The sequence below is a fragment of the Cibotium barometz genome, chromosome 20 (genome assembly GCF_041138505.1).
Source record: "Cibotium barometz isolate CiBa-2024 chromosome 20, ASM4113850v1, whole genome shotgun sequence".
NCBI classification, from domain to species: Eukaryota; Viridiplantae; Streptophyta; class Polypodiopsida; order Cyatheales; family Cibotiaceae; genus Cibotium; species Cibotium barometz.
The window spans coordinates 3422118-3446210 of NC_141065.1; the positions used below are offsets into that span (position 1 = coordinate 3422118).

A 24093-nucleotide genomic window follows, 5' to 3' on the forward strand; every position below is an offset into this window, starting at 1 on the left:
GAGCAAGCTCTAGTGGAGCATGGGTTAGGACTAACCTTAAGGGTTAAGGTTAGGGTCAGGCATCCAAGCGTCACACATGGGAGATGGAGAGTCAAGAGTCTTTTGATGAGGGCCCTTCTATATAATAGGGGCATGGGGCACACTCAAGAAAGGCTTAGGCTATGGTCTCTTGATGTTATCTTGAGGCTAGGTTATGATATGATGTTCTCTTGTATAGAGGATTATATCTACTCACCTACCATTTCACACTATAGCTACATGCTACTGGATTGGAGTTATACCTCTTGATGGTATGGGACATCAAGGTAAAGGTATGAAGTACTTCATTATAATTCATGTGTGCATCGCTTGGGCTCGGGGGTGATTGGGTGGATGTGTTTATGCCTGATTTATGCATGTTTATGCATAACAATTATCTAGAGAGATCTTAGGGTTTTAACAGTGGTATCAGAGCAATCTCTAGTTAATTGTTGTTATTTTTTCTTTCTTATTTGTAATTTTTGGCATTTCTTGAAGTAAATTTTATTATTTACTAAATAAAAATATTATTTTGTTGATTTGTGTTGATGATTTGTACGTGGATCGTTGATATGGCAGTTGGAACGCGTGTTACTATTATTCAATGGATGAATTGACGTTGCGGGGGAATTTCGTGAGTTTAATGCTATTTTTTTCTATTTTTTATGGTTTAAAATAAACATTAATGGAAATTTTTACCAAAATACAGCATATTTTATTGCCGATATTTTTGGTAGAATGGATTCCTTGAATTTCTATAATTTTTAGAAATTTTCTCCTAATTTTTTAGAAATTTTTGAGCACTTTTATGGTTAAAATGTATTTTTAATGCATTTTGTGGGTTTTCCACGGGTATGTTTTCGATTTTCTACCAATTTTTTGCTGAAAAGCAGTGTGGGGTAGTCAATTCATGCATGGAATGCTCTCCCGTGTGCATGGGATCCTCTTCGCCTCTCAAATCTGAATTTCTCTTCTATTTTCCTCTCGCCCGTGTGAATGCCTCTTAGGCACAAATTGATTAATTTTTAATCATGAAATTTTGATTATGATTAAGGTAATTTAATCAATTGTTAATCCTCTCTGTGTGATATAACAAAGGAGGGGTGGTCAGAGAGATGAAAAATTTGGAGAAGAAGGAGAGAGGAGAGTGGAGAGGGAGACCCTTCTCCCTCTCTCTCAATTCTCTGCGCACGCCGGGGGAGGATGGGCTGCGCAGCAGCCGTCGGGCAAAATTGATTTATTTTTTATCAAGATTAAATTTTGATTATGATTAAGGTAATTTAATCAATTGTTAATCCTCTCTGTGATATAACAAAGGAGGGGTGGTCAGAGATGAAAAATTTGGAGAAGAAGGAGAGAGGAGAGTGGAGAGGGAGACCCTTCTCCCTCTCTCTCAATTTTGTGCGCACGCCGGGGGAGGGGGGGCTGCGCAGCAGTCGTCGGGCAAAATTCGCCCCCCCCCTCTAGAATTTTTTTTGAAAGCTTTTTCATAAAGGCTTAATAAAGCTTTATTTAGAAAAATTATATTACAAAAAGAGTTTTTTTTTCAAAAAAAGCTTGAAAAAGGTATAAGAGATTTGGGGAAAAAATTACTTCTCTGAAAATTTTTATTTTCCCTTTGGAAAATTTTTTTTCTTGGAATCTCTTGGCTTTCCATATTCCCGCGAAACCTTTTGGCTTTCCGAATTCCGGAAAATCTTTTGACCTTTTGGATTCTGGAAACTTTTGACCTTTCACATTCCGATTTTTTTTCTTTACATTTTCTCGAAACTGTTGGCTTTCCGTATTCCGGGAAAACCATTGGAATTCTGAAATTTTTTGACCGTTCGTATTCTAATGCATTCAGGGTAAATTAAAATTTTTGAAAATTCATAAAAATTAGACAAAGGTTATTTTAAATTTTTGGAAAATGTGGAGTTGGTGTTTGACATGTGGTATGTCCATTTGGGCACCCGTGACCATTCAAATTCCTTTAAAAATATATTTTTTGACCCAAAAATTTAAAAAATCCATTAAAATTATAAATTTATATTGGATTTGAGAATTGTCGGGCGGAATTGGAAATTGTTTAGCCATTCTTTTTGGACATGATCCTTAATTTTTTCAATGATGGCTAGAATCTGTGTTCAAAGTGTCTCACCTTTGACACTTTTCCATGATATTTTATTTTACACTTGTTTAAGTGTGGTCTATGCTTAATTTCTTAAGCCTACGACAAATTCTATCATGGGTTAGTTGTTTGGTTTGTTTTGGTGGATTTTATTGGATGTTTTCCAAGTTTTAAATGGACTCATCAGGTTCTGCCGAGATCACTTGTATCTAGGGGTTTTTTAGTGAGTGTTTTATACATGTGTTTCACTTGCTTACTTTGGAGTTTTGCTTGAACGACACCATGTTCATATACTCCGGATTGATGAGTTGGCCACCAATTTTAAATGCTTTTTTTGGCATGATTAATGATCATTAGATGGCATGCATTGATTTTTATGATCAACTATGGTTTTTATGGATTCGAGGAGCTTTTATGCTTTTATCCATGGTTTTATAAGGATCTTTTTATCTTTTGGATAATATCATGTGCTTTGAAGGTAGCATTTGCCTTCGTTTTTTACATGTAATTTTGGACTATGTTCCTTGTACTTTTGTACATATTCCAACTTAGATACCTAGTTGCTTATATATCTTAGACTAGGTGAATTGTTATTTTTCTACCCTAACTTTATTGAGTTTATTGGGTAGTAATCATTAGAAAGGCGCCAATAATTCAAAATTCTTTTCTAATGATGTACTCAAAAAGAGTTATTCCTTGATGCGGTCTCAGGAATATGGAGACAGGTTTTAGTATGTGAAAGTTTGGGATAAGGCCATCTTATTTCTTTCATATAGGATTTTATTCATATTTCCTAGATGGTATACTAGGGAGTTTCAAATTGGTAAGGTATGTATGGGTGGTATCATGGTGGTATGGGACGCTAGCGATCCCTCACATATATGTGAGGGACGCTAGCGATCCCTCACATATATTATCTTATGGGATAGTTTGGGCTCAAGATTGTTGCTTTGCTTACATCACTTAGCATATTGACCTCAACATTCAAATACAATCTCATTTTCTGAATTCATTTAAAAGTTATAGTGTAGGCATTCTCTAGATAAACTTCTTTTATCTATAGCCTGCATGTATTTGTGATGAGTGTAATCTCGTCGGCATATTCATTTGTTGAAATCTCTTTCTTTAGATTTCAACGAGTTTATCTTGTTGTGTTCGGGTTAAGGAAATTTAGATTCTTCCTTTGTTGGCATTTATTTCTCTAGTTCCATCCTTTAGGTGATTTATACAGTCAACCTGATGGTGGTTACTGATGAACATAAGTGACTCATCAAGACGTTGATGACTCTCTATGTCGATATGGATAACTTGGGACGCTGATAATTCTATGTGCAGATGTGGGTACGTCGGGTCGCCGATGGATAATTGGTTCTTGTTGTTATAATGCCATGTTTTCCTACTTTATTCCAAATGGTTTACAACGAGGAAACTACTTTGAGTATGAGTTCCTTTGATCATCCGCCGCAGTCTGATGGGCAAACACAGCGTATGAATCAGATATGAATCAGATTATAGAGGATATGCTTCGTGCAGAGTCTCTGGGAAAGCATCAAATTGGAAAAAATATCTTCCAACAATGATGGAATTTGCCTATAACAGTTTTAAATATATGGCTATTGGTTTTAGTCCGTTCATGCTTATGTATGGGTATCAACCCAAGGCACCTATTGATGTTAGTCTTAAGGACATCGAGCTTGATGCATCGAGGGATTTCTTGCGTGATATGTAGGAAATGCTGACCGAAGCTTGGGATTCTATCAGGAGTGCTCAGGATAGGGCACGGTTCTATGCTGATAGAGGACGCTCAATTTGGTCTTTTAAACTAGGAGCATTGGTTTATTTAAAAGTTCCTAAAGATTTTCAGACTTTGTCAAAAGGAAAATGCTCAAATTTATCTCCTAGATATTGTGGTCCATTTCAATTTATACATCGGATTGGCACGGTTGCGTATGAACTTAAACTACCTCCACATGTTAGAGTTTATCCAGTCTTTCATATATATCAATAGATTGAAAGGGAAACTAGGAGGTGAGGATAACATAGTTACTCCTCAAGAACTCGTTGAAGTCGAAGAATTATCCTATGTTCCACCATGAACCTGATAAGATACTTGAATTTAGGGAAAGGAAACTTTGTAGTTGACTAATCCCTGAGGTTAAAAATTAGGTGGAAAGATAAGAAAATAGAGGATTCGACTTGGGAGTCCGTTGAGATTGTTCAGCGCAGTTCTCCTTCTTTTCATTGCAAGAGTGCAATGTTTTGAGAGAGGGGAAGTATGTTATATGCACATTATGTGTGCATATACTAGGAGGCTAACCCACTTTAGGCTTGTGAGCATGGGAGCATGGGAACAAGCTCTAGTGGAGCATGGGTTAGGACTAACCTTAAGGGTTAAGGTTAGGGTCAGGCATCCAAGGGTCACACATGGAAGATGGAGAGTCAAGAGTCACTTGAGGGCCCTCCTATATAATAGGGGCATGGGGCACACTCAAGAAAGGCTTAGGCTATGGTCTCTTGATGTTATCTTGAGGCTAGGTTATGATATGATGTTCTCTTGTTGTATAGAGGATTATATCTACTCACCATTTCACACTATAGCTACATGCTACCGGATTGGAGTTATACCTCTTGATGGTATGGGACATCAAGGTAAAGGTATGAAGTACTTCATTATAATTCATGTGTACATCCCTTGGGTCGGGGATAGTCGGGTGGATGAGTTTATGCCTGATTTATGCATGTTTATGCATAACAATTATCTAGAGAGATCTTAGGGTTTCAACAGTAGGCTAGCACTCACCCACCCATTCATAGGCTCCAAACCAAATACAATTGGAAGCCACTTGACCTAGAGGGCCCCCATAATTATCTGGCACTATCAATTGACCTAGAGGGCCCCCCATAATAATTTGGCACTATCAATTGCACGTCTCATTCATGCACTTCCAATAATGTATTGGTCTTCCTCATGTCCTCATAATCAATTCAACAATCCTATTAAGGAAACCCTACCCTAACATGTCATGGAAGTTGCCTATCTAGCGAGCTTGAGCTAGGCTCAAGAGCTCCACCATAGCCGCTCGTCTATTGTCCTCCCGCACTCATTGTCACATCGATGCAGTTGCTCTAATCTAATGGGTGATGCAAGCTCTCTCATGATTGAAGATAAGTTGGGATGTCCATAGAAGAGGATCGCATTGGTTAGCCTAATCACTCAAGCAAGAGGGAGAGAGAGGAAGCAAGAGGGAATATGTGATTCGCACTAATCACTCCCAAACCCTAACCCTAAGCACACCACACATGCTAGATTAGAGTTGCAAGAAAGAGGGAGAGAGAGAACACTCCACTTATATTACACAAATGGGAGAATGAGTTACAAACAAGAGAAATTGGCTTTTATAGTTCCAAGCCTTTTCCCACCACTAGGCCGCCTGGGAGTAAGTGACCCGGGACGCCAAAAACATAGTTACAAGGCTTTTCTCTATGGTTTGGCCAACTGACCAAGATCCTCTTATTTGTCCATCAAAGCTCAATCCTTATTGGGAGCGTCTTTAGGGAGTTTCCCTCATCAAATGATGGGATTTACAATATATAGTGCCGGCGCCCATTACATAAGTGTGTAGACATAGTTGTCGTGGTGGGAATGTGTTAACCAATATGTGGTTAACATACTCCCCTTCCTAAAGTCAATCGTGTCCTCATGATTGGTGAGGGGTTGTCGAGGCACACAGGGAAGTGTCACACTAGTATGGTTCTCCTATCTCTATGGAAATGAGAGAGGGTGGGGGAGCTAGTAAGATGGAAAGAAGTTAGTGGAGTACTAGCGATTAAGTATCCAGCTAGTCTGATGGACTCTTATGAGTTTGCTTTTTTGTATGTGCCCAGTAGTACTCTTTATTTTGTTTTTGGTGTCTTTTTTTTGTCGCCTTTGCGGTAGGACATCCTCATTAGAGGAGTCAAAGTACTTGAATGAGTAGACCAGGTGGAATACTTAATAACCAGTATCCCAGTGGTAGGTGGTATGATTAAAGAGGAGTTAGTAAAAAAATGGTGTTAATAAAAAAGTACAAGGGGGGAATTTTGGAGGGACAAGGAGGCAACACGCATGGAGACTGCTTGTGCTTCAAAATGTTGTATGTGGATGGCGATGTACATAAAGCTCAAGCATCTTTGTTAAGACACCGTGATGGGTATCTTGGCTCCCGTGGATGTTGAGTCATCAGGTTATGGTGTTCTCTCTATTTCTTTTTGTGCTTTGTCTTCCTCTGTCATTGGAGCTATGGGATCTTGTGTTGATAGGAGTGGTAGTTGATGAACCCTCCACGATCCTCCTTAGGTGTCCTGGTACTTCACTCAAGGACCGCTTCGTCGGCCCTCGCCTATCGTACCGGAAGCACACCATTTTTCACCATACCCAGGCTGGTCAAGACCTGGGCAGGTTTTTGCCGCATGAGCTGTCCCTCGAACACTCCCCGCCGCCGCTGGCTGTTGCAACCAAACTTTCCTTAGATAAACATATATGCCAAATGCTCCCTCCACCAGCATTCTGGCGTAAGACAGTCCTTTAAGAAAACAGGGTTTCTATGCAAGTTTCAGTTTTGATTTTGTTTGAAAACCATGAATAACCTTAAATCCGTATCTCAATACTTCTAGATTGAGATCTGAATTCCAAACAAAATTCCTCAAATTCTGTTAACTTGATCCTCAGATCAAAATCAAAAGTCTTAGCTTAGTTTCAGATTCGGTGGGAGATTTGAGTACATTTTTTCTGAACTGGGCACATCGTTATTGATTGAAATTGACGAAGGAATTAGGTCTTGGTCAATAGTCTGAATCAGAGTTTGGGTCTGGAAAGGTTCTTCCTAAACTATCTTTCTCGAAAGTTAATATTTCAATTTCTCTTTTTCTAAATTTTGTTCATTGAATATTTGCTTCTAAACTAATCATGAATTCCTAGGAGGAATAAAATAATCATTTATCTCGATCTTCGACTTCGATAAATATTCGTTTATGCATACTTTTATGCATAGAAATCAATAATGATAAAAGTAACACTTTTATAATAAAAAAAAATATTCTTTTATGCATACTTTTATGCATAGAAATCAATAATATCTTTTGGTAAAGCAAAATCATGTATCAAATTTGTGGACATATCCAGTAGTAGTTTTTTGTATAACGCGAAGCTCCTTTGAAATATATCAACAATGTTTGCTCCTCTGGGATGGCTATTGTGATGGATTGGTTGTTTATCACTCTCTTGGGGTCTTTGTATTAGTGGCTTTGCTTGTAAGTTGGGGTGCACAGTAACACTTTTATAATAAAAAAATATTCTTTTATGCATACTTTTATGCATAAAAATCAATATGATGAAAGTAACTCTTTTGTAATAAAAAAATATACTTTTATGCATAAAAATCCATAATGAAGAAAGTAACACTTTCATAATTAAAAAATTATCAATAAGTATCTTTCATAGAATTTAATTCTATTGAAAATCATTCTTTTATAAAAATTAATCAATATGCATCTTTCTATGCATGAATGAAAATGACACTTTTAGAATACTCTAACAATGGGGATTACTCTTTTGATTAATAAAAGATGAAATTTATTTCACAAATTTTCAAAAAATTTCACCATAACCTCCTTTGTATGGCTGACCATTTTTCTCACCAAGAGTATTTAAATCATTCTAGTGTAAACATTTTCTACTTATTTAAGAGAACATTATGAAAAACTTGATTTTATCCAATAATCAATCATCTAGGATAAAGAATGGTTGGATTTACTAAAGAAGAGAGGGGAATGCCTTTTTTCAATGAGGCATAACATCCATTCAATTTAGAGAAGACAAAAATCATAAAAAACCATAAAAGAAATAGAAAAGAGAAGAATCTCCAACTTACATGGATAATTTGAGAGCTTTCCTTTGGCTTGATGGTTTGAGGGTTCTACTCTTGTTTGAAACAAGAGTGGCCACCAATCTTTTAGAAGAGGGAAGGTCAAAAACTAATGAATTATGAGTAAAATTCACAGTTTTTGGCGCTTGGGAGAGGCAGGGTAACAGTGCAAAACATTATTGAGTTTCAACAAAGGATAAGGCTTCTATTTATAGGAAAAAGTGAGCTTCTAACCAAGTCAACTAATTCTAGAATTTTCCAGATCAGTTTGGTCAATTTTTGACCATTTTTGGGTCAGTTTAGTCCACTTTTTGGATCTAGTTGAAACAAGAGAGAGGAGAGATAAAAATATCTCATTATTTGGGAGTTTAAAACTCATTTAAGCATGTGAAATAGGCGCCTCCTTTATGAGGGAAATTCCCCCATACTGAGGTGTCAAAAATGCATCATTTCACCTAAATATCTCTCTTTTTTAACTATTAACCTTGTCCTTAGTCAACTCTTCATCTTATGTGAGTATTTACTCATTTTTGGGGGATTTTCCTTTTATTCTTCTATTTATCTCCTCCCTACATTTGGATGAATCTTATTGGTCCATAGGAACCATAATTTAAAATTTCAAAAAAATCTTAACCCCCCAGGATAATGCCTCTTGAACAAATTATACTTAATTTCTAATGCACCTTCTGAAAATCTTTTTGAACTTCTGTTTCAGGGGAACTTATTTTAATAAGATGAGAAATTTTTCCATCTAAAAATATTTAAAATCAAAATATTCTCTCTCTAGAATATTTTCTCTCTCTAGGCCAAAACTGGTAAAAACAAGATCTTTTATATTTCTGAAGAGGGATTTGATTACAGGGGAAGATGCTGGACATCTTGAGAGGCTAGGGAGGAATCTTACATTCTCTCCCACTTGAAAAACGCGAGATGCCCTTATCTCGCAAACTGGGGGTAATCCCACAAACAGATCAGCTTCATTCTCCCAGGCGGCATCTTCAAAAGGATAGAACTTCCATTTTACCAATAATTCTCTGAGAATTCTGTTCTTGAGAATCTTTTCTCGAACATCAAGAATTTCTTCAGGTTGGAGTTCCATCTGCCCTTGGGTTGAAGAGGTTAGGATTTCATCATCAAGCACATGATTTGGGCTTGGCACATATTTCTTTAGAAGGCTTACATGAAATACATTATGAACTTTGAGATGAGGAGGTAGAAGAAGCTCGTAGGCTAAGTCACCTACTTTCTTTGTAATCAGATATGGCCCACAATATCTGGGGGATAACTTCTTGTACTTCCCAAGAGATAAAGAACTTCTTTTGGGCCGTACTCGAATGAAGACCATATCTGCTTCTTTGAATTCTCTGTCTGTCCTCTTCTTATCTGCATATTGCTTCTGTCTATCCTGGGCAGCTTTTATATCTTTACGAATTGCCTGCATTTGCTGCTCCATGTCGTCAAGCATCTGTCTGGACATCTCGACCCTAATCAATGGGTCGGACCAAGTTAATGGAGTTAAGCAATCTTGTCCATACAGAGCTTCAAAAGGCCTCATCCCGATACTTTGGTGATAAGAAGCATTGTAGGCGAACTCAACTAGGTGCAGATAGCTTAGCCACTTCTTAGGTTCCCTACCCCCACAGCATGACCGAAGTATATCTTCGATTACTTGGTTTACCCTTTCAGTTTTTGACCATCGGTCTCAAGGTGATAAGCTGTGCTGAGATCCAAGAAAGTTCCCACTGCTTCGAAAAATGCAGTCCAAAACCTTGAAGTAAACTTGGGATCTCAATCACTTACTATTCTCCTGGGTAGGCCATGCAATCTGAAGATTTCTTTGAGGAACACTCTGGCCACATCCACTGCAGTGTAGGTTTCTTTTACTGGATCAGATGGGCAATTTTGGTTAGTCTGTCAACTACCACAAAAATGGAGTCGTAACCTGATTGTACTGAAAGTAATCCAGTAATAAAATCCATACTGCTACATTCCCACTTCATCTGGATGTAACTTCCTAGGTATTTTTACTCTTTCAGCTTTGACTTTCTGGCATGTCAGACATTGACGTACATGATTCAGTACATCCTTTTTCAGACCAGGCCAAAAGAAGCTTTTCTTTACAGACATGTAGGTTTTGATGAAACCTGGATGTCCTGCTATAAGGCTGTCATGGGCTTCATTCATAATTTGATCCTTGGTTCCCTCATCATTGGGAATGCATAGCCTGCGATTATAATACATAATGCCATCATCCAGGTTGTACCCTTGAACTCTGTTCAACTCCTGTGGAGTTTTGCTTTCCTGCAGAAGTGTAGGGTAGCAATAGGGCCAAAGAATCTATCCTACATGATCTTCTCTCTTGCTTCAATAATCAAAGGATTTGATATTACAGTAATTGCAAGCAAGGAGGCTTTTCTGCTGAGGGCATCTGCTACCACATTTTCTTTGCCTGGGCGGTACTTGATTTCAAAATCAAATTCCTACAGGGTCTGCATCCACCTTCTTTGGAGCATGTTGAGGTCCTTCGTCATCACCCTCAAAGTAGTGGCCCAATGCATTTACGCAAATTATTCGTGCGTCTTTGGGTTCTGGGTTGTGGTGATGGAGTAAGTCTTGATGATGGGACTCAGATTCATATGAGGAATCTGAGGGAGTTTCCTCCTCCCTGTAGTTTGCGTTCCATCAAATCCCAAAGGTCATTCCATAAATTTGGACTACCTTTTAACAAGATTACAATGGGCATTTGGATTTGGGAGAAAAGGAAGGCAGAGAGGCCAGCCAGGTCACGTTGATGAGTAGGAGCTTCTTGAGGGGTGGGGCCTTGATCATAGGGTGGACTAGAAATAGTATATGGAAGTTCAATTTGGTCCCTATTTGTTGGCAGGGGTGGAGGTCGAGGTTTGGTGGCCATATGAGGATAAAACACCTTAGCAAATTTGGTGTGCGGACCTCATGAGTCGATGTTAGACTCCGTGTCACTGTTCTCATCGAGTTGTTTGATGTGAACGTGGGATTTGGGCTTGGCCGTTTGTGGAATAGGCCTTGGAGGATAAGGAGGCGCATGAGGGAAAAAATCATCGTTTGTCAACATCATGTTGGCGAATGGATCTTCCTTAGCCTGGAGCAGTTGCAGGGGATGTTGGAATTAGGGTTGCAGGAAAGCACACAAAGCTTGGAGAGAAGAAGAAGCAAGAATGCACACAGCACACAATGTATTAGATTGTGTCAATGTACAAAAGATAAGTTAGCCCTGAATGATGGGTGTATATACAAGCCGGGGAAAAAAACCTCCTAAAGAGGGAAAAAGTGCCTCGGCGGTCCTAAGTGTGTTCACACACATCACTGCCTATATATATGGTAACAAATCCCCCCTAGGAGTGATGGTGTGAACGAGAGCTGGCACTTATGTATAGGGAAGTGCCATGCCCGAAGTAGATCAATCCACAAAGGGAAGCAAGCCCAAAGCTTTGCGGAAAGCTTCGAACTTCTCATGAGGAAGTGCCTTTGTGTGAAAAGATCGGCGAGGTTGTCCTGTGTTGGCACATAGGCCAAGCTGATCTCTCGTGCTGAGAGTCTCTCCTTGACATAGTGATAATGCATCTCAATGTGCTTTGTGCGAGCATGAAAAACTGGGTTTCTCACAACTGCTAATGCGGTCTGACTGTCAGTGTAAATAGAGATGGCAGACTCCTGTCCAACACCCAAGTCAGCCACCATAAGCCGTCTGAGCCACACACACTCAACCGTAGCTGTGAAAGCTGCCCTGTACTCAGCTTCACAACTAGAAGTGGCCACAGTAGGTTGCTTCTTGCTCAACCAAGATATGCATGAGCTACCGAGCATGAAACAAAAACCACTTGTGGACACTTTTGTGTCATAGCAACCAGCCCAATCTGAGTCTGAAAAAGCATGTAAATTTGGCGGCAATGATCCCCCCTTGTTGGGATAAAACAACCCAAGATGTATGGTGCCACTCAAGTAGCGAAAGATGCGTTTAACTGCCTTCCAATGCTGAGACCCTAGGCTATGCATAAACCTGCTCACCTGTGAGACTGCAAACTGAATGTCAGGCCTCGTAATGCATACATAAATGAGGCAACCAACAGTTGTCTGATAGAGTGTGACATCAAAGTGATCTCCAGCATCATGAAGACTCAACTTCAAACCTGTCTCCATTGGAGTAGCAATAGGCTTGCAGTCTTCAAGGCCAAATCTCCGCAACAATGTCTTAATATACTTTGTCTGACACAAAGCAATACCTCCATCACACTGCTTAAATTGTATCCCCAAATAATGATGCAAATGCCCCAAATTTGACATCTCAAAAGACGCATTCAAATCAGCCTTAAAATCAGCAATATGACTCTCATTTGGTCCTGTGAGCAGCATGTCATCGACATAGAGAGCAATGATTAGATGTACATCATCCACACGTTTAACATACAAAGTGCTTTCTGTTGGACTAATCTGAAAACCATGTGCAGTCAAATATGCATGTATCTTTTCATACCAAGCTTGTGGAGCTTGCTTTAAACCATATAAAGCCTTTTTCAACCTGCACACTTTGTTTTCCTGCCCTCTTTGAACAAAACCACGAGGCTGCGTTACATACACCTCCTCATGCAAATCTCCATTTAAGAACGCAGTCTTTATGTCCAATTGATGTACATTCCAACCATTATGAGCTGCCAATGCACAAATGCTATGAATGGTAGTCATACGACAAGTGGGAGCAAAGGTCTCATCAAAATCAATGTCCTTTTCTTGAGCATAACCCTTTGCAACAAGTCTAGCCTTATAGCGATCAACACTGCCATCTGGCTTTCGTTTCAACTTAAAAACCCACTTACATCTAATGTCCTTTTTACCAATAGGCAAATCACACAAAGACCATGTACCATTCTTCATTATAGCATCATATTCACTTTGCATTGCAACCAATCAATTTTTTGATTTGTTTGCCTCATCAAATGAAAGAGGTTCTTCCTCTTCACACATACTAGACACAGCCAAAGCATAACAATCTAATGCATAAGAGGCATGCTGAAAACCTGAACGAGTACGACTAGAAATAGGTGCATCAATTTTACTATCACGCAAGGTTTGCACCAGCCATTTAGGCATACCTCTAGCCTGCTCATTTTCAGCCCTATCCTCATGAATTACATCCTGTAAATCTGCATCAGAAATAGGCTGATCTATGATGTCGTTTGAAATCTGTATAGGTTGAATATTTTTACCTCATTAGGACTTACATTTGAATTCCCACCTGTAAAGAGAGGCAACAATGTATCAAATACATCCCGTGAGCTCACACCTGTCTCTTTGGTACATGATAACAAAGGCTGCACAGCATCTTCCACAAAAACAACATCTCGACTAATCAAGATACGCTTTGACTGCGGATGATACAATCTGTAACCCTTGCTCTCAGCACTGTAACAACCAACAAAAATACATTTAACAGCCTTATCATCCAATTTTCTGCGTTGTTGCATAGGCACTAAAGCATAGGCCAAGCAACCAAAGACACGCAAGTGACCAATAGAAGGCTTCCTGCCATGCCAAGCTTCGTATGGAGTAATAGACTGCAAGGCCTTAGTGGGACACCTGTTGAGTACATATGTAGCACATATGACAGCCTCAAGCCAAAATGCATGTGGCAAAGCTTAGCTCTTGACCATACATCGTGCCATCTCCATAAGTGACCTGTTTTTTCTCTCAGCAACACCATTTTGCTAAGGGGTATACGGCACTGTACATTGGTGTTTTATCCCACGACTAGCCAAAAATGCACCAAACTCTTTAGACATGTACTCCCCCCCTCGATCAGAACGGAAGGTGCCCACATTACAATTGGATACATTTTCAACCATAAGCAAAAACTATTTGAAGCACAAAAACACTTCGAACTTTGCCTTCAGTGGATACCATGCATGCCTTGAGTAATCATCAATGAAAGTCACGAAGTACAAGTGTTTACCAAATGATGGAGTTTGCATAGGCCCACATACACCTCAATAGGAGAACGTGAGTTGGAGGGTGCTGGCGGTGTAGCCCTAGGAGCTGATGCCTGCTCTGATACCAATTGTTGGAATTAGGGTTGCAGGAAAGCACACAAAGCTTGGAGAAGAAGAAGCAAGAATGCACACAACACACAATGTATTAGATTGTGTAAATGTACAAAAGATAAGTTAGCCCTAGAATGATGGGCGTATATACAAGCCGGGGGAAAAAACCTCCTAAAGAGGGAAAAAGTGCCCCGGCGGTCCTAAGTGTGTTCACACACATCACTGCCTATATATATGGCAACAAGGGATCCTGCCTTACCTGATGCAGAAGTGTCGGTTCAATGGGGGACGATGCGCACTCAGGCACTGGGTCAAAGGTTATAAAAACGGGTGGCGGTTCAAGTTGAGCTTGGTATTGCTCTACCAGTGCTTGAGCCTCCTAAAGATGTTGCTTCTCAAGGATGGCATTCGGATATGTGGCCAACCATTTTTCTTGTTTGGCAAGTTTTTGGTGGGCTACATGGCGTGTGGCAGTTTGTCTCACGATCATCACTCCTGGAGGAGGAGGATGTGGTCTTTGTTGAGGCAGTGTGGATACTAACCCGATCTTCACCTTGGCCAACGTGCTTAGAGCATTGTTTCTTTTGGTATGTGGCCTTCTTTAGGTTGGTCTGCAACCATGTGATGACATTCAATGGGACAGTCGAAATCTTTCCATGTTGGACGCTCAACACATTGAGGGATGGCATGCCTTTGATTGTGGAGTGAGAAACTGATTGTAAAGGGAAATCTTTGAAGCAATGGTCGATTCCACAGCCACCATAACATTGTAGTGTCACGGGTAGGCGTTTCTTTTGAGGGCATTCAACCACTCTATGGGGTCCTTGAGGAAACACAGAAGAGGTGGTTTCCTTGTGGGTGCACCTATAGTGTGCACAAGTGGTTTAGGGTCCATGTGAGGCACCGGCAAAGGGAGATGAGGTGTTAGGGGTGCCTCGTGGATGGCGAAGCACATGGGCTCCACAGGTTTAGCAATGGATCTTGTTTGAATCTTTCCATGAGCAATGGGGTTTGCCAGGAGGAGAGGCAATGGTTGGAATGGAAAGATTAGTATATCGGAGAAGGTCGTGGTGGCACTATGTGTGAGTAGTTAGTTAGGGGTGGTGCCACCAGTCAGGCTTAGGGACTAGGATGAGAGGAAGGTATTGTTACAAATGAGCTTTGGGTTGTATTGGCGCGGAGGCCAATTGCATGGAATAGCTTTCTCGCATGTTATCATCGAGAAAGATCCCCATTTTTCGGGCTTGATCAAAGGTGGAGGGAGTCCTTGACCAACATATGGTCGTGTAGCCTTGGATTATGAAACCCCAAGAGGAAACACTCCATTAAGTGCTTGTTGTCACTCAATGTTTCCCTCTCTTCGCAATGCAAATATAGGTATTTAATGTGTGCGATGTAGTTGTGTAATGTTTCCTCGGGTTTTAGTTCCAATTAGAATAGTTGGATGATGAGGCTCCATTTGGGCCCATAGGGTGCAAAGCCAAGAATGAAGGCTTCTCTCATAGCTTTGAAAGCACCTTTGTGCCAAGGATACAAGGATTGAAATGATTGCACAACATTGCCTTAAAGGCTGAGTCCAAGGAGGACTTTGGTTGCATCATTGAAAATTTTAAATGTTTGAGAGATTTGGTTAAAGACCTCGATGTGGTATACGAGGTCTCCAACTCTGTGGAATTTTGGTAAAAGATTGAAAATTTTCGTCCACATAGGTTTTGTATGTGATATTTGTGGGTGCAAATGTTGTGACACTCCCCTTCTTAGAGCTTGTGCTAAGCTCGGAATGTCAGGTTGTGGCGCAAAGGGAGGTGGTGCAAGGGTGGGGAGTGGGAATAGATCCGTGGTGGAAGAAGGTACGTGAGTGTGCTCGGGGCGTCTATCCACGCCGGGGTGTATGTATGGAGGGCTCCCACTAGATGAGGGCTCTTCAAAAATCATTTCGCCCTCATGGCCAAACATGTGTGGCGTGGTGACCACATGTGAATGTGAAGTTGAGGCCGAGCAGTACCACACCCAAAGGAAAGCATAAACCCACTAGTAGATCTTCTGTCCAAGATGCTACCAGCCCAATGTCAAACTTCATCTCTTGATGAGGAGACCCTTTGCATTCTCAACTTCCTCTTTATTGTCACCCCCAAAAATCAAGTCATCCATATAGATGGTGATGACCACAATGAAAGAAAATGGTGAGAAGATACCTTGTAATCTTATCATGCCATGCTCTCAGTGATGACCACAATCCCCTTATCACTCTGAATGATTAGTATCACCGTCTGCCATTAGAAAGCCAATGGTAATAAGATATTGTGTAATCTTATCATGCCATGATCTCGGTGCGTACTTCAAGCCATACAAGCCTTTATGTAGCCTGCACACATAATCTGGGTGACTCAAATTCTCATAACTAAGTGGCTATTTCAAATATACTTCTTTTTGTTACTCACCATGTAATAATGCATTCTTTACATCCATCTGATTTAAAACCCAACCTTTTGATGCAGCAAATGGAATAAAGCTCTCACGGTTTCCATCTTGGCAACAATGGAGTTGAATGTCTCCTCAAAATCAATGCCGAAGGTCTAAGCATAACCTTTGGCAACTAATCTTGCCTTGTGCTTGCTAATGTTTCCATCTGAGTTGTGCTTCACTTGTAGACCCACTTACATCCAATAGCCTTTTTACCCTCAGGGGAAAAGGCACCAATTCCCATGTCTTATTTGCATCCAGTGTAGCCATTTCTTCATCCATGGCTTTTTCCCAAAGTACATGCCCAACAGCATCCTCAAAACATGTGGGTTTGACCTCCTGTGTAGCACAACTATCATACATCAATCACTGAATAGGGTTTTGGACCCTACCCAACTTGCATGGTTCTGGATTTATCCTTGTTGGTGTCATTGTCTTAATCTTCACCAGGTTTCCTGATAATAACTGGAATCTCAAACTCCTCATCAAGGCTATGCTTTGAGCCACTAGACTCTCCATCAACATATGAGTGCCCTGCTGAAATGTCAGGCATATCGAGAGACTCATCGACCTTCTCTTTACCTTTATGTGATGCACTTAACCACTAAGACTGATCAACATATGGATTCCCTGTTGAAATGTCAGGCATACCAAGAGACTCATCAACCTTGTCTTTACCTTTATGTCATGCACTGAAGCTGCAGGACTAATTTTATGATGTAACCTGCCACTCCATGGTTTATTAATAGACCTATTGTTAAAGGACTCTCTCGGTCCACTTAATGATTGTGATTGTTGCTAACCTATATTCTGCACAGCCACTTATTCCTATGTATCATCCCCCCCAATCGAGTCTTTTACATCAGTATTCCAACTGGAAGGAACCGTATGGTGGGCTAGGCACCCCACACTTGCAAATACAAACTTAGTAGACCTACTGGAAATTAGAGTTATGGTCTACATGATCAATTATTACTAAAAGAGATGGAAAATCAAGTACCCTGTAGAACAAAGACGAGGATATGAAGAGAAAGAGCCAAATGATCAATTACTTCTACGTGGTTTTCCATGAGATTACCCATAAGGATAAGATGCAATGGCTTATCAAGTTGCTACACCTTATCATTTGATAATGGGATAATATAAGCTTGGTAAAGATGTTGTGCTAATAAGGAGATGCATACGAGAGGATAAATTTGTGAATGTCTTAGAAGAAGCACACTCTAGAATTGTAGGAGGACATTTTTGTTAGTAATAAGGTAACTGCTCATAAGGTTCTCCAAGAAAGATTATGATGGCCAATACTATTTGGTGATGCCATAAAGTTCGTCAAAGGATGTTATGAGACTAATAGGAAACACTAAGGTCAGACTAGAAAATATTATTTATATGTAAAAGGCTGTATATAAGGTTCACGGGATTTTGAATAGGAAATACCTGAGCAATGGTTAATAGGCACTAAAGTTAAAGTAAGAAGGGAAGTAGATGGTGCACAATGGAAGACCAAGGACCTTATGTTAGTTGTCATTGTGAAGTTGGAATCCTTGCTAGGAAATGTACATGTTATTGTGCGTGTTGGTGTGAATAGTAATGTAGCGGACTCGTTTTTTAATGACATAACCAGAAGCAATACAAAAAGTGTTAAGGCATTTCTAGAAAATTTCTATAGACATCGGGTCATGTGAATCAAACTATTGGTATCATCTGCAAGTTGTTGGCAAGCATAGTTGCTTGGAGCTACCTGGAATTTCAATTCCTCTCAATCTCTGAGCATGTATTTCCTTTTCTACTATCTAACCCAAAGCATCTGCATCTATTGCAAAAAGGAAGGGGGCAAGAGGGCAACCTTGACAGATGGACTTTTTCAGGGGAAATGAGGAGACAGTACTCCATTTACTGCAACCCTCGCTAAGGCATTCCCAACAAAGAGAGTGTGTACAGCCTTGATGAACCTTGGGCCAATTCCCATATCTTGCAAAGACTACAAAATAAATCCCCATTCGAGCCTGTCATATGCTTTGTCAAAGTCAATTTTGAAAAATATGAAATCCTGGTTGGTGTTCTAAGCATGTTCAATTCCTTCCCAAAGTGCAATGATCACATCAAGAATGTATTTGCCCTTAACAAAACCCTTTTGTTCATTTCTGATCCATAAGTTAAGGTTATTAGATAGCCGAATGGCAAGGGCTTTTGCAAAGATTTTATAGGCCGATGATAGCATAGTGATTGGTCCTTAGATATCGCTGATCATCTCTTTACTCCGTCGTTTTTGTGAATGAGTTTTATAACTCCTTCATTAATTGCCCCTGGGAGTGCCCCAAAAGATAGAGATTCTCTCTAGACCAAAAGAAGGTAGAAGGAGGAGAGAGTCTTTTGTGAAACTTTTATAGAATTCATTTGGAAGTCCGTCAAGACTAGGGTTTTGCCATTTTTAAGGGAGTCAATGGCGTTTTCGATTTCTCCTAGACTGAGATCATTTTCCAGCACTGCAGCTAAAGAAGGAGGAACTGTTTTTTCTGCACAAGGTAATTTCTGCACATGCTCTCTGTTTCTCTTGGGAGCTGACAGGCTGAGAACTGAATATATCAGCATAGTAAGAATGAACAATATCAAGGTTTTCCACTGTAGATTCAGAAATTTTACCATTTTTGTCCCTAAGCATCATGACCAAATCTTTCTCCTTATTTTTGTTCAAGAAATTGAAGGTTTCCTTATTCGGCCTATCTCCTTTCCCTGCCCACCATTCTCTAAGGAAAAGCTGCAGTTTATTAAATTTTATGTCCTCTTCCCTTTTTAAAGCTGCTTTTAATTCTAGATATTTTGATTGACTTGACAAATTCTGCTTATTTACTTCCTCCTCCACCCTTTGGAGTTCCTGCAGAGCTACTTTCTTTCTGGCTGCTCTATGTCTGTCTCTCTGCATTTTAGCATCTCCGAGAAACTTTTGAGTGGACCCAATAGCTTGGGGACTGCTAAGAGAGGAATGACTCATGGAAGATCTTTTGAATCCCTTCTTGAATCAATGGTAAGTGAAACAAGGTAGGGTCCACATGGAACGAGCCTACCTTAGGTTGAGAATCAGTGGTGTGAAGAGAAATCAGAATAGGCTTACGATCTGATATATGTGTGGAATCTAATGAGAGTTACAAAATTCTTTGGCAATACTCCCACTTATGTAGCATCTATCCAACCTTGTCTTTCTTAAATAGGAGTCACATCTCCCATTGGACCAAGTAAACTCTGCACTTGTGGAAAAGTCAATAAGGTTATGAAAACCTTTACAAGCAGCCAATGCTTACATTCAGCCCCCTTTAGGGTGAGCCCTAGTCCTAGTAGCATATCATGTTTGTACTCAACCATATTAAAGTTCCCCATCATAATAATAGGAAGATAAAGTTGGAGAAGGGATTGAGGACAGGTTGGGTGTTGGCAGGTATAGAGGCATACACCAAGACCATGTACCATTGAGTGTCTGTGGCCATTTTCATAGCTATCCACTTGTTGGACGGGTCAACCAAGACATCCTTGATGCAACTCATCCATTTTTTATGGGTTCCCAGGGCAGTCCCTCCACTACCAGAGGTATGCTTAGAACAAAACCAGATTAAATCTTGAGAAATTTTCTCAAGATTGGCCTTTAGAAGTGGGGAGTCGCTTTGATTTCTTGTAGATCAATGCAATCAACCTGTAACTTCTCTCTAACCACAGAAGTGGCCTACCTCATCCAGAAAAAGAACGGCTCAAGGGTGGTTATTAATCAATCTTACGCTCAGCAGATGAGTGGCCGAGGAGAGCAAGGGATCCGACATGGATGAGAGAAGAAAAAATACATATACATGAGCCGAATAAGGTGCCCTCTTCTCTCCTCTATTTGGCATTACTATATTTCTATTGATTTTTCTACCTTTTCAATCTATGTAGTACAAGCAATGTATTTTGAGTGTTTGTAGAGATCACATCGGGATCATGTATGTGCATGGTCATGTGCATGATCATACACGGTGATGACGTATGTATGATTATGTGCATGGTGATATATACCCATCCCATTCATGGTCATGCCATGTCACATATGCTTACATAGACACAGTTATCCACATCATCAAAAGTGTTGGTGCCAAAGCTCACTAAAATAAAGGCTTGTAGTAAAATGCTCACCAAAAAAACCCTCGAGATAGAAGTAAAAAATAAGTGAGATAACACAAGCAATTTGATGGTCAAAACATATAGCAAGGAACAATGCAAATCATCACAATTAAAGTGAAGAGGTCGATAAAAGTCACAACAAGTGATGTAGCAACCATTTATTAACCAAGTGACAGGTGGAGTACACACTCTAATTGTCACTTTTGACTCACTAATGCTTCCTCATTATTGTGACTAACTGATCATTTTTTTATACGGGTGATCAATTAAATCCCTTAAGTGCCAACAATTTCATCATGATTGTAAGGATACTCCCATTCATACAATAGAGCTAGAGTCCTCTCTACTCTCTTTTGCAACTTTAATCTAGACTATGTGGTTGTTATTAATTAGGGTTTGGGCTTGCTTTGGCACAATCAACTTGGCTTCTTCTTCTTCTTCTTCCCCTTCCTCGCTCTCATTCATCTTTCTCTTGCGTAATTAGGCATGCGTAATTAGGCATAGCACAATAGTTTCTCACCAGGTTTGCCACTCCAAGCTTCGTGGTAAGTTCACCACTACCTTGTGAGAACAAGCAAAGAAAGGCACTTCTCAAAAGTCACAGTATTTTTACATTGATCCCTTAGAGCAAGCAAAGAAATGCGCTTCTCAAAAGTCATAGTATTTTTACATTGATCCTTTGTGTAAGTGTTCTAGAACTTCACAAAGCCATAGGAGTCACCTGATCTTAGTAACCTATCAATTGTTCAATAAGGAATTTGAGGGGTCCTTGCTACTCCAACATAGCTTCTTCTCATAAAAGGGTCCTTGTGTAAACACACAAGGGCTTTAGAGCTTTAATCGGAGCATAAATTAATTTATGATAGTTATAGCTTAAAAATTATTATCCATTAAGCACACTACAAGAAAACTTCTCGATTGGGGGCCTAAATTTACCTAGCAATGATATGTAAAAGCAATGCAAGTTCATGTCCTCAAGTGTGAAAGTTTCCAAAACCCCGTGTTTATTTCTCCTTGGTAATAAGCAAACCACATTCTTTGGTCTTGTGTTGTGTATGCACAATCTCTTATTGGACTTTCTCTTGCCTTCAATTTATGAGAGTATCATTTGTTCACATGAAGTTGTATGTAGCTATTGTAATCTAGTAGCTCTCAAGTTCTCTTAACATCGAATGGTTTATAGCTAGATTTCAATATTAATGGTTTAAGATAAAAAAATTATGCACTTAAGGGATACAAGAGGAGTAGATATTCAATGATGTTTATATCATTGTGTATAATGTGAGTCCTAAAAGGATTAGGCAATCAATGATGCAATTGTCATTGTGTAGACTGTGAGTCGTCTGATTTGTGCCTCAAAATCTACGCACGCTATTCCCTACTAGCATATGAATATGGTTACATGTGAGAATCCTTGTCCGTCCATGGTGCCTTTAGCTCCCTTTGATCTATTGAAGTTTGTAAAATCTAGTGTCAATCTAATAAAAAGTAATAAAAAATGTGGCAAGCACTTCCTAGCCAAATATATTAAAGCATGCCAAACTTTGTTAAAACAATGATTGGAAACATAGAAATGGCAACACCAAATCATAAACTTGATCAATGCAATGATCATATCAATTATACTTAGACTTGTACGCATCTCCATTATATGTAGACTCTTGTTGTGTGCCTTAGTTGTGGGTTTGTGGGTTGAGACGATATATTATTGGCACAACCATGTAATTGTTCAGGTCTAAGCATTGTAATTGTTCGCATCAATCATGTTTGGTCTCTGTACACATGAAATTTTCTCTCTCTCTCCACCAAGAAACTTGATCAATGACATGACTTGCAGGTTAATTATTTTACGGTAATGCTACAAAATGAGGAGTGTGACAGTATGTGAAACTCGGCACGGTTAAACCAACCAGGGGGCCAGAAAAAAAATTGCCAAGCGGAGGTTTGATTCGGTTAGAGGCCTTGGAGGCCAGATCCATGGAACGATGAGGAGAACCAGAGGACGAGCTCTTCTGTCAGCTCCTGCTCTCTGCGCCGGTACCGCTGGGAAAGCTCGTCGGAGACCAAAGAAGCCCGGCATATGGGACACGTCGCCTGGCAATGAGCCAGCCACTCGTCCACGCACGATTGGTGGAACATGTGCCGGCAGCGCGGCAGCTCCAAAATGTCTGTCCCGCCCTCCAGCTTCGACAGGCACACAGCGCATTGCGTGCCCTCCTCTTCTCCGTCGCCGTCACTGCTGCCGTGCACCGCCGGATCGAACTTCCCCTGCGGCAGGGACTGTCGGATTTCGTCCCACATCGTCGGTAGAATCAGGGACGAAATCAGGCCGCCGCTGCCGGAAGAGCCTACATCCTCTGCCGGGTACAGCTGCGGCTGCAATCCGTCCGGATATCCTCGCCTGATTCCGACAGTTTGCAGCAGCGACTTGCAGATGTTCTTTACGGCGGCTAAGTAGAGGGCTGTGTTGATGATCAGGATGGGGAACATTCCGGCAGAGACTGCTGGAAAGGCTGGAAATCCCATTGCAGAGTTCTATCTACACCCAATTCAAGCCAGCTGCTAACAAGGAGAGGGTGAAAGGCGGGGTGGAAGGGAAGAGAGGAGGAGGCGGAGGCGGAGGCGGAGGCGGAGGGGATGCGTGGGGGGCTCTGTGGCGCTGAAAGCTTGTAATTTCTGTGAAGTGCGTCCTGCCAGTCAAAAGTACTACCGGGGTCGCCACGTCACATTTCGCTCTTCCCTAAACCGGCCTCACGTCCGCTGCGTGGCATCATCCAGGTGATTTCCACGTCACCTCCGAAAACGCAGCCCGCTCCGTCGATTATAGATTTCGTGTCCCTGCTGGCGCGTCGACATAATTGCCACGTACCCCCTCCCGCGGGGCAGCTTTACCGCAATCTCTGGGCCGCCTTTCTGATTACTAAAACTCAAAAGGTTTCTGTCCTACTAATAAAACAAAGATACGGAACTTTAGCCAAAACAAATCTCCAGGGCCCTTTTTTTCCCCTTAATTTTTTATCTGATAATTATTTATTTGGCTGGACGCATTCCTATGTAAGGGCAAAAGACTACTCAAAATCTCCCATTCCGATGCTCGCCCACCATATGTAAGTTTATTCAGCCTTATACCCAATGCCAAATGCTCCAAATTATAAGACACGCAAAATAAATTCACAATATACGTCGACCCCTTTTTTTTTGGAGTTATGTGGAACTTGACCCCGTCCTCCCTCTCTCTATTCTCCTCTTTCTTTTGTTAAATCACAAATTCTTCTTCCTTTCCTCTTACTTCTTCTTCTTCTTCTTCCTTTCCTCTTACTTCTTCTTCCTTTCCTCTTACTTCTTCTTCTTCTTTCTTTCCTCTTACGCACACGTGCTCACA

At 40.5% G+C, this 24093-nt stretch overlaps 1 protein-coding gene across 1 annotated transcript; it reads right to left on the reverse strand.

Moving 5' to 3' along the window:
* Positions 1–22592: 22592 nt before the first annotated feature.
* On the reverse strand, positions 22593–23702 carry LOC147627452 (putative E3 ubiquitin-protein ligase XERICO). Its single transcript, XM_086815072.1, has one exon. It carries the CDS (start codon positions 23235–23237, stop codon positions 22665–22667), a length of 573 nt encoding a protein of 190 aa, XP_086671198.1. The 5' UTR covers positions 23238–23702; the 3' UTR covers positions 22593–22664.
* Between the last annotated feature and the right edge of the window lie 391 nt (positions 23703–24093).